General features: G+C 35.0%; 2 protein-coding genes across 2 annotated transcripts in view; one reads left to right on the forward strand and one right to left on the reverse strand.

Moving 5' to 3' along the window:
• The window catches only part of LOC138843046 (disintegrin and metalloproteinase domain-containing protein 32), a 591210-nt gene that overhangs the window by 268358 nt on the left and 310414 nt on the right, over window positions 1-12438 (forward strand). The gene's annotated exons all lie outside the window — the stretch shown is intronic.
• The window catches only part of LOC127485928 (disintegrin and metalloproteinase domain-containing protein 32), a 142503-nt gene that overhangs the window by 32699 nt on the left and 97366 nt on the right, over window positions 1-12438 (reverse strand). The window contains exons 9-10 of the mRNA XM_089326836.1: window positions 8737-8873; window positions 4581-4758 (exon numbers count right to left, since the gene is read on the reverse strand). Of these exons, the coding sequence (XP_089182962.1) occupies window positions 4581-4758; window positions 8737-8873 (315 nt within the window). The remainder of the gene's footprint in view (window positions 1-4580; window positions 4759-8736; window positions 8874-12438) is intronic.

The raw sequence follows: 12438 nt of genomic DNA on the forward strand, positions 1-12438 counted from the left end.
TCCCTCTACAGCTTTGGAATCACATATGAGTGCTGTTTTGAGTCCCAGCTTTCTTCTTCTAATCCAGCACCCTGCTGATGCACCTGGGAAAGCAGTGGAAGATGGCCCAAGTGCTTGGGCCCCTACACCTACGTGGAAGACTCAGATGAAGCTCCTGGCTCCTGGCTTTGGCCTGGACCATCCTGGCCATTGTGGCCATTTTGAGACTAAACCAGAGGATAGATCTCTCTGTCTTTACCTCTTTGTAATTCTGACCTTCAAATAAATAAATTAATATTTTGAAAAAAAAGGGTGGCTGGGACATGCCCCAAGCTGTTCAGTGCCTACAAGGTCTCCTTTTGTTTTATTCTCACCATCTGCACATGGATATTCTACTTTGACTAACTTCCTGTCCCTATGTCTTGTAAACCTCAAACCTTTTTGCCACTTCAGGATGAGTGGCCCATTGCATATTTTGTCACCCTTACAAATGAAGCGTTTGGTCCACATGGAGTTAACATCTGCCTATCGATGGCAAACAGATTCTGTCATCCTCTGACCAAAGCCAGGAGCCAGAAGTTTTTTCCAGGTCTCCCTTATGGGTAGCAGAAGCCCAAATACTTGGACCATCTTTTGTTGCTTTTCTCAAGCCATTTGCAGGGAGCTAGATCAGAAGTAAAACCTAGATATGAATAGGCACCCATACGTGATGCCAGCATCACAACCAGTGGCTTTACCAACTATACCACAACACCAGCCACAGATAGAGACTTTTATAACCCAAACAGAAAAATTAGTTTTCAAAATCACGCTAAAAGAAATAATGTCATATTTGGTGTTCCCAAGATCTCATTCCAAAGTGATAATGGTCCCTACTTTGTCCCCAAAGTAACTATTAGGAGATAGTTGGTTGATAGTAAGTAAGGTTGAAATGGCCGACAATAGTCTTAAGAGGACTCTCAATAAAATTATTGCCTATTGCCCTCCTTAGGATGAGGATGGCACCAAGGCTAACTTAGAACTTTTGCAATGTTAAATCAAAGGCCCTTCCTCATCTCTGACATTTTCTTTGATTCCCACACTCAAGATCAATTAAAGAACATCAATTGATACCAGATACAAAAGGCTCAGACACAATATCACAACAAGATTCTTCTTGTGCCAGATTCAAAAAAATCATGAATCGCCAGTCACCTCATGAGATCAAATCCGTTAAAAACTTCAAGAGATAGATATTTCTCTAATCAGTTATTGACCAAGTAGAAGGGACTCTAGCATGTGCTTTCTAGAACTACTGCTTCAGATAAAAATCAGGAATTCCTTTCTTTTAAAAATATTTATTTGTTTGAAAGACAGAGTTGCAGAGACAGATAAACACACACACACACAGAGAGGGGGGGAGGAGAGAGAAATATCTTCCATTCCATACAGTGTTTCACTCCCCAAATAGTTACAACGACAGTGCTGGATCAGGCCTAAACCAGAATCCAGGAGCTTCATCCAGGTCTCTCACTTGAGTGGCAGGAGCTCAAAGCTTTGGGCCATCCTCTTCTGCCTTTCCTAGGCCAATAGCAGGGAGCTGAATCAGAGTGGAGCAGCCAGGACATGAACCAGAGCCCATATGGGATGCGAGTATCACAGATGGTGACTTTTCCCATTATGCCACAACACCGAATCCTCAGGAAATTTCTACTTGGATTCATCTATCAAGATTTAAACCTCTACCACTTGAATCTTCACAGGCACTACCCAAAGGATAATTCTGTCTACTCTTTTGGGCCTACTCCAGTTTATCTTCAAAAAGCTACAATATAAGTAAAATGTTTACTTATATTGTTTTCCATAAATTCTTCCCTAGACAGACACATTAAGGCTAGTGCACTTGGCAGCTGGCATGCTTTTCCTCCATCTCCTGTTTTCTTGAGAAATTGCTATTGGCAAAAAAAAGACACTGGTAAGCTCTTCCACCATAAGAGGAGGAAATCTTACTACATCCCAGAAAGTTTCTTTAAGGAACTCAGCTGTTGCTTTGGGTAACTTAGCAGAAACCAATATCCAGGCCCTATGACAACTACATGATTCTGTGGATTCCCAAACTGATGTGGTCATGGACAATGTAGAATATCTACTGTAGGACAAGGGAGGATATGTGCAGTGACTAATGAAACCTGCTATGAGTGGGCTCTGAGCAAGAGATACAAAAGGCTTTCTAAACAAGCCAAGTGGTTTTATGATTTTAGTAATAGAAGCCCATCTGGGAGTAAGCATTCTTCCTTCTCTGACATGATTCTTAGCCACGTTCTTTGTCAAACTGTGTTCTTCATAATTGTCAAATTTATTTCTTTTAGAATTCAACAGTCCCATGCCAAAACATTGGTCATGCATGGATTCCAGCCAATGCCAATGACTGGTGGCAGACCTTGACCTCCACAAACATCTTTAGGTCAGTCAGCAGAGGATTTTCAGTCCCTGGCTCGGAAGGAAGGATGTCCTGATACAGCAGGAAGAAGTTACAGAAGGGAGACCTTCTTCCCTGAAACTCCCATTAAGATTACGGGGCAAAACTGTCTGATAGGAAAAATGATAGGAGCAGGTAGGCAGTATTACCAATTGGATTACCACCTGGTGGCACATCCCCTATGTAACACCAACCACAGCTGACCTAGCACAGGAAAGTTCTAGACAGCCCGTGCAGCAGCCAGAACTAGCCCACATATGACACTTCTGCCAGTCCCATATGGCAGCTCTAACTGCATCATCCAAATCCCTGTTCTGTGCACTACATAACTCTCTTTATGTTTATCACCCAAACTGTGAAGCACCAAGTCCTCCCTCCTTTTCTATGCAGTGGAAACCCTATGCCCTACAATGTTGCAAATACAGAATTAATGTCAGCTATAAATATCCAATATAGCTGAAAGATGTGTTCCCATGATGACTTTAAGTTATTAAAATGTTACTATTACTATCAAATTAAAATGGTGGGCATTCCCACTACCATTATGCACCTGACACCATGACATTACCAATGTTTCCAAAAAAGGGCATGGAAATGGACAGTAGTCAAGCCCCACCCCAAATTCCACCCACTTTTGAATATTCAATTAGGCCCTACTCCAGACACAATCATACTGCCTCCCAGTAGTATGAAAGGATGGCCCAAATATTGTTCATGGGTCCACTGTTTGTAGTTTGGCTTTTTATTCATTTTCTCTCTCTCTCTCTCTCTCTCTCTCTCTCTCTTCTCCCTCTCCCCCCCACAACTTGAGCTTACCATCACTTAAGTCTTGAGTGTACACTACCCTTTACCTTTGAATAAATCATGCATTCCTGTATAGATTTATTGTTCCACCTTGAATTCTTTCAAGCATGGAGGAAAAAGCCTGATTCTTACCAGCTGGGAGCCACATTGATCACAAGAAGATCTCAACAGAAAACACTACAGAGATTTCTCTAAAAACTGGAAATAGATTGCCAAATGACCCAGCAACTGCACATCTGGGTATATATCCAAAACACATGAAATCATTGTATCAAGGAGATACCTGCTCCACTGTGTACGCACTGCAAAATTGCTCACTATACCTAAGATATGGAATCAACTAAGGTGTTCATTATCAGGTGAACAAATAAAGAAAATGTACACACAAACACATACACACAATGGAATACTAGTCAGTCTTTAAAACAAATGAAATCCTATCTTTTGTAGCAAAATGGATGGAACTGGAGAACGTCAGGTTAAGTGAAATAAATCAGATGCAAAAAAGACAAATATTATATGTTCTCCCCCACATGTGAATCTGAACGCTGAATGTTGATTACTAGAGTCAAGGAGGGGCAGAGGGATAGAGGGGGCTTGACATTTTGAAAACGGGACATTGTGTGTGATTCAATAATTGTGACAGAAAGATCGCACTAATATGTTGACAATAGGGGAATCTGAGTGTGGAGCATATGAGATCTCTTCACAATTTTTGTTTTGTTAATTTAAAACTATTCTCAAAAGCTGACAAATTAAATAGCTACATTTTAAATTATTGTAAGAATAGGGAGGCTTCATCCTGCCAATGGCTAAAGACCACAATTAAAGCAATGTGATGTGAATACAAGTCATCCAGTTCCATGCATGTGACAAACAATATACTTTCTATCAATTTTAATCAAGTAAATCAACCATATTGGCTACACTGCTGCAAGTACTGAATTATCTATTAAGAATTAAACCCTAGACTTTTGGCATTTAATTGTAGTATCAGGGATTCCCCAGCAAGTAAATGATAAAATCACCTAATGTTCAGATTGCAATATTACCACAGATTCCTTCAACATGCTACTGAATCCTCAATGAAGAAATTCCTTAATGGGAATGTGATGGGCTGCTGACACAATAATCTTTAATAAATACATATAAATGTCCTAAGATTTAGAAGAAATTGATTCTTACACATTTAATCTAGAATATAAAACCTTTTTCTAGACTTTCTTATTGTCCTACCATTAATAATTTTGGAAGTACATTTCAAACATGTGCCGTACATTTATGAAAGAGATGAACTAATAAAAATTTATTAATGAATTTTCCTAATTATAAGACTTACTTCCTCAGAACCACAGTCACAGACTTCACCGGTCTCTACTCTGCCATTGCCACAGACTGCTCTCCTTTGACTCTGCATTTGTGGTTTATTCTGAAGACAGCTGGCATGCTGATTTGAAATGAAACTTTCAAAGTCACTCAAACTGCAATTGCTAAAAGTCTTTGCACCACTGGATGTCCTAAAGATTAATTAATAAAATGTCATTGGCATTGTACTTCTGAAAATATAATTCCATATTACATACATTAATTTCAAAATGCTGAAATTTAACAAGTGATAAGAAATGTTAATAGCAAGTGCTTAGAGGCCAAATTCATTCTTGAGGCAGTAATATGATTTGATTTAATGGAATACATGTCTTTATTTTTTAAAAGTAAAATACAACTCAATAGTAAAAACCCAAATTACCTAATTTAAATACAGGAAAAGGACTTTAATATACAGTGCTCCAAATAAAAATTAATACTTAATAGGCAATAAGCTTTTATTAGACAAATTATATTGAGTTTAGCTCTAAACTTCCTCAAAGATCTCAGAAGAACTTAATATTTATATAATTATACCCATTACTATTAATAAAGATAAGTGCATAAAATATTTTCACTGACAGTGTAAGTTTTGATATGTAGCAGAAATCTATAAGGAGAAAACTGACACAAATTCAGCACCTATTATATTTTATATATGATTATTGAACCCTTACAACAAACCTCAAAAGTCAATTCGTAAATTGGCAGAATGAGTATTGAGATAATGATTTTGAATTTTTAAAAATTTTTTTTAATTTTCTTTTATTTATTTGACAGGTAGAGTTATAGACAGTGAGAGAGAGACAGAGAGAGAGGTCTTCCTTTCGTTGGTTCACTCCCCAAATGGCCGCTATGGCTGCCGCTGTGCCAATCTGAAGCCAGGAGCCAGGTGCTTCTTCCTGGTCTCCCATGCGGGTGCAGGGCCCAAGCACTTGGGCCATCCCAGACCACAGCAGAGAGCTGGACAGAAAAAGGAGCAACCGGGACTAGAACCCAGCACCCATATGGGATGCCGGTGCCACAGGCAGAGGATTAACCAAGTGAACCACGGCGCCAGCCCTTATTTTGAATTTAATATATGTAAATAACATTTGTATATAAATGTTGCATAGTTAATATTTTTAATTATGTATAATTTTGATCTCCTAAATGATTAAATCACAATGATTAATGCAGCATCACTTCACCACATTTTGTATCAAGAACCTTTAAAATTTTCTCTGTTAGCAACTTTCACGTATCAGTAGAATATTATTAACTATTGTCATGCTGCACAAATTTACAATTTTCAAGATATAGAATAAACCTATGTGTTCACCAATAGATAAATGAGGAAAGAAAAATGCAATAAATACCATTGGCCCTCCATATTTGCATATTCCACAACCATGGATTTAACCAACCACAGACAGAAAATATTTTAAAAAGTGCATCTGTACTGTAATTATTTCTTGCAATTATTACCTTAAAATACAGTTAAAACTATTTACATAACATTTGTATTGTGTTAGGTATTGTAACTAATTTAGATATGACATAGAGTATACAAGAGGATGTGGGTAAGTAAAGCATTCTTAATCCAAAAACCAGGACCAGAAGTGTTTCAGAATTCTTTTTCGATGTTAGGATATTTGAATATACATAAAGAGATACCTTGAATATGTCAACTTAATTTGTTTCATATACATATCATACGCATACCCTTTAAGGTAATTTTATGGACTGTTTCCAGTGAACGTGAATTTTGCTGCATGAAATCAAATATGTAATTTACCACTTGCAGTGTCATGTCAGCTATCAAAAACTCAGATTTTGGAGAATTTATAATTTCACAGTTTGAGAATTTGATTTCTCAACCCCATTCTATATCATGTTATATAAGGCATGTGACTACCTCTAAATACTGGTATTAGAGCACTAGGGATGGAGATTTGAGTCCTGGAATTAATAACCTATGAATATCAAGAAACTTCTGCTGTACACAAGACTATTCAAATCCTCTCATTTGCAACAACACAGATGAACCTAAAAAATATTAAGTGAAATAAGCCATGCACAGAAAGAAAAATACTACATGATCTCATTTAGATATCAAATCTAAAGAAGTCCTGGGAGTAGAGAGTAGAATGTGGTAATTAAGGGAGGTGAACATACAGATGGGGAGCTGAGGGAAATACAGAGTGGTGAGAGGTGCTTGTTCGACTTCAAACTCAGGTACTTGTAATACAAAAGTAACATTACTTACATCAGCTAGTTGACCAGTAGCCAACTATGTATACAATGTAAGGTCACTTAAGCTGTCTGTATTACAGGGACTTCTTAACACATTCAGTAGAAATAAGAATTGCCTAACTTACATGATTTGCTTGAGAATTCACTTAAATAGTAATGTATGAGATATACTGTGGAGATGAAAAGGAGCATATGATAGTTATATTTTCATAAAAATTAATATAATGTTGTCCTATACAAATCACAAGAAAATTGTAAGATTATTTATTAAAGGACCTTAAATATCATAAAGTACAATGTAAATCTAAGGATTTATTAATAGATTAAACACTCAGTTCTACCACAAACTAACTCTCTAATCATGGAAATACTATTAATTATCGCTTATTATTTATTTATAAATTATGTATAACTCAATCTCATCTGTAAGACTGGACATAATAGGGTCTGTGCTGTAGGGATGTTGTGGCAATCAGACGAGTGTTTAAATATACAGTGTTTGGAATGGTTTCTGGCATATGGTAAGTTAACGTAAATATTAACCTTAGTAACAATAATACTAGACTCTGGGTAAAATAAACAAAACATCTTTTCATAGCATATTTGAGAATAGTTACCAAAGAAACAATGGGTTCAAAACAGTATTTTCAAATTGTGGAGAATATCACTATACAGAGTACTAACTCATATATTTTGAGAGTTCCTTCAAAAATTTCATGAAAACAGAATTTAAATATAAGCTTATTTTGGTACAAAACATTTTGAAATCCATGCATAGTGGTTGGTTAATATATTGATCATTAACTTTCTAAAAAAATTATCATATGCATGAATTTAAATGTTGCACCAAAATAAACTTATCATGTAATTTCTTTTTCTACGAAAATTGTAAGTCTCCTCATGTGTGTGCATGTATGTGTGTGAATGTATATTCTCTCAAGTTATGCATCTATATGGACAGTATGTATTTTTACACATCTATACATGGATATATGTGTATATAATAACTCTGAGGAGCAAATTTCAATAATGTCTGCATTAGGTCTACAAGTATGTCTGCATATACATGTATAAGTATGTATATGTTTGTTATATTTATAGAATATGAGAATTAACACATTCAGTGGTGTTTAGTTATTATTATGAAAAGATCTTGTTTTCAAAAAATTAATGCCTTTTCAATTTTGCCTTTTAATAGTTTTTTAGCAATGAATAGGTAATATCTGTCATAGGCCAAATTCAGTAACAGTAAAACCATAGAATTCTAACGGCTGTTGTTCTTGTCTAATGCCTTATGTTGATTGAAGACATTGGTAAATTTATAAATCACTATAGCTAATCCATCACATATATAGAGAACTATATAATTTTCATATTTTATTTTATTCTTATATCATCTTCTAAATAAGAGAATAGGAATGATCATTCCTATTGAAAAATTTTTTTAAACAAGGTCTAGTTTCTCCAAAGCCATATAAATACTTTATATTTGATATTGGTCTTCAATTAGACATTCTGTCCTTTGGATGGTTTTAATATTTTACCGAACATTAAATTATTCTAAAAAAAACCACAAAATTTCTATTTAAATAAAGATAATAAAGATCATATGTTACTGAAATATTTCTAAACATCCTTAGTGCAATCACCAAATGTGTATATTAAGGAAAATATCTATGCTAATATAGACTGCAGATTCAATTTGTTTTCCTGAATTGTCTTTAATGGTACACATCTATCATGCACTTACCACTTTAACTTACACATTTATGTTTTGTAGTTAACATGTTCTATTTATAATTAGTTTATGCTATAGATAAATATGAAATGTTTGCACTTCAAATATTTCAAACAAAATTAAAATGACCAAAAATAAGTCCTTTAAAGAAACGTACATAGCTTGTGGATTCATTATACAGATGGTTTCTGAGCAGTGACATTTCTTTGGATCATCATATGATATCCCCAGACTGAGTGCCAGCATCTGGGAGACAACAACTGAAAACGCCTCCAAAGTCATCTCCTTGGGATACTATAACAACAGCAAAGAAGATTCAGATGAAGGAGAATTCATTAACTGGTGGCAAAAAAATGCTCTAATTCTGAACATTACTGCTTTTTAAACAAATATTTAACAAATACTCTTATGCACACTTAAGAAGCTGAAGCTCTTCTAAAAAATTTCTACTAAATTATAAACATAATTGCTTATAATTTTATCTAAATATGTTTATAACATATTTAGATAATGCCAAGTTTTGTTATAATTTAACAGATGAATGCTAGCAAATGTAAGGACGTGACCATAACTATATAAAATAGGCTTTATATGATGAGGAAAATCTACATAGACTTTTGGCTGTATGGATCATAGTCTTCTATTCACCCAATTTTATTATCTTTCTAAAAAATTTTTAAAGTGAACAAATTTCATGTATTTCACATAAAACAGATTTAGGAGCACAGTAGTACTACCCACCCTCCCTCTTCCACCCTTTCCCATTCCATCAGTTAATTTTTACAATGATCTACTCTCAGTGTATTTTATACTCATAATTAACCCTACATGAAGTAAAAAATTCAACAAATACTAAGAAGAAAGAAAACACTGTTCCTTAAAGGTAGATACAAGAGCTATAAACAATCAACAAATCTCAAAATGTAAATTTCACTCTTACATTACATTTTTTGATACTCTGTTAACAGATAGATCAAGGAAAATATATGGTATTTTCTTTTTGCGACTGGCTTATTTCACTAAGCATAATGATTTCCAGTTGCATCAATTTTATTACACAACAGAAGATTTCATTTTCTTATGGCTGAGTAGTATTCCATAATTAATATACATATATATATAATCACAATTTCTATATCCAGTCATCAACTGATGAATATCTATGTTGATTCTATATCTTATCTATTGTGAATTGAGCTGCAATAAACGTGGGGGTACAAATAACTCTCATATACTCATTTCTCTTCCTTCAGATAAATTCCCAAAAAGTGGGATTGTTGGGTCATACAGCAGATCTATTTTCAGCTTTCTGAGGTATGTCCATACTGTCTTCCACAATGGCTGCACCAGAGTGCATTCCCACCAAGAGTGGATAGAGTACTTTTTACCACATCTTCACCAGAATTTATTATTTGTTGATTTCTGTGTGAGATCCAATCTAATTGGGTTGAGGTGAAACCTCATTGTGTTTTGATTTCCTTTTCCCTGATGGCTAGTGATTCTGAGCATTTTTTTATTTGTTATCTGGCTATTTGTATTTCAGCCTTTGAAAAAGGCCTATTGATATCTATACCCCATTTCTTAACTGGACTGTTTTGTTGTTGTTGAGTTTGTCGAGCTCTTAACAGATTCTGATTATTAATCCTTCATCAGTTGCAGAGTTTGCAAATATTGCCTCTCTTTCTGATGTGGTTGCCTCATCCTTTTGCTGAGTGTTTCCTTTGCAGAACAGAACCTGCTCAGCTTTACATAATCCCTCATGTCTACTTGGGTTTTGCTTGCCTGTGCTTCTGAGGTCTCTGCCTATGCAAATGTCTTGCAGAAATCCCTAATATATTCCTCTAGTTATTTGATGGAATCAGGTTGTACATTTAGATCTTTGATCCATTTTGAGTTTATTTCTGTAGAAGGTGGAAGTTAGGGGTCTTGTTTCATACTTCGGCAAAAGTAGATCCAATTTTCCTTGCACTATTTGTTGAAGAGACTATTCTTTCTCCAAGGATGGATTTTAGTTCCTTTGTCAAATATTACTTGGTTGTAGATGTGTGGATTGATTTTGGGAATTACTATTTTGTTCCACTGATCTACATGTCTTTTTCTGTGCCAGTACCAAGCTGTTTTATTATAACTGCCCTGTAGTATGTCTTCATTCTGGTATTGTGATGCCTCTGGCTTTGTTTTCGTTGTTTAAGATTGCTTTAGCTATAGGCGTTTCCTGTGTTTCCATTTGAATTTTAGCAACATTATTTCTAGGTCTGAGAAAAATGTCATTGAATCTGAAAATTTCTTTCAGTAGTATGGATGCTCGATGATATTAATTCTTCCAATCCATGATAATGGAAAACATCTTCCATTTTTTGTGTTTTCTTCTATTTCTTTCTTAAATGTTTTGTAATTTCCATCATAGAGATCTTTCACTTCCGTGGTTAAATGTCTTCCAAGGTTTTAAAATTTTTGTAGCTATTGTGAAAGAGAGTGATCCTACAAATACTTTTTCAACCATGACACTGTCTGTATATAAAAAAGCTATTGATTTCTGAGTATTAATTATATAGCCTGTAACTTTACCAAATTATCTTATGAGAATATATATATATATATACTTGTTTTATCTTCCATGATATAAACCTTTAGCTAATCAAAGAAAACAGAGAAGCTTCAAATAAATAAAATCAGCAATGAACAACAGATGTTTTTATACCTGATACCATAGAAATACAAATGATCATTATTAACTACTATGATCCACTACAATCCACAAAACTAGGAAACCTAGAATAAATGGATAAATATTTAGGTTCCAAAAATTTACCAGAATTGAACTAAGAAGATATTTTTAAACCTGAATACATCAATAACAAGTTATAAGAATGAATCAGTAATTTAAAAAAATTCCCAACAAAGAGTATCTCAGGATCATATTGATTCATGTCTGAATTCTACCAAGCTTTTAAGAAAGAATAACACCAATTATTCTCAACTATCCCATTAAAAATTGAAAGGAAGGGAATTCTTTTTTTTTTTTTTTGACAGGCAGAGTGGAAAGTGAAAGAGAGACACAGAGAGAAAGGTTTTCCTTTTTCCATTGGTTCACCGCCCCCAATGGCCAATACACTGCGCTGATAAGAAGCCCGGAGCCAGGTGCTTCTCCTGGTCTCCCATGTGGGTGTAGGGCCCAAGCACTTGGGCCATTCTCCACTGCACTCCCGGGCCACAGCAGAGAGCTGGACTGGAAGACGAGCAACCAGGACAGAATCTGGTGCCCTGACCAGGACTAGAACCTCTGGTGCCAGTGCCGCAGGCGGAGGATTAGCCTATTAAGCCGTGGTGCCGGCAGAAAGGAAGGGAATTCTTTCAAATTCTTTCTTTAAGGCCAACATTACTCTGATACCAAAGACATGACCAAAAAAAAAAAAAACAAAAAACAAAAAACAAAAAACAAAACAGAAAAACTTTAGACCAGTCTCCCTAGTGAACATAAAAAAAAAAAAAAAAAAAAACGCTCAACAAAGTGCTAGAAAATTGATACATCAAAAAAAATCAAGTGGGATTTATCCCAGGGATGAAAGGATGGCTCAACATCTCAACATTAGCCAATCAATGTACATATTACATCAACAGAAGGAAGGGCAAAAATATGATCATCTCAACAGGATGATCGTGGTTGTACTTTTATTGCTTTAATAAACTTCCAACTCAGGGTTTTAGTTAAAAGAAAGTGCTACAGTTCCCAATCAGATAGACTGTTTAGAAATGGTGAACTGTATAGACAGTTTGTATTATAAAGTAAATATTTTAATTATCTGTTACATTTTTATATTTCAAGAAATTTCTTATTAGTGATCAAGATTTTGGTGTT

Source organism: Oryctolagus cuniculus, chromosome 2 (genome assembly GCF_051225735.1).
Source record: "Oryctolagus cuniculus isolate XC-2025 breed Fujian yellow rabbit chromosome 2, ASM5122573v1, whole genome shotgun sequence".
In the NCBI taxonomy this organism is placed as follows: domain Eukaryota; kingdom Metazoa; phylum Chordata; class Mammalia; order Lagomorpha; family Leporidae; genus Oryctolagus; species Oryctolagus cuniculus.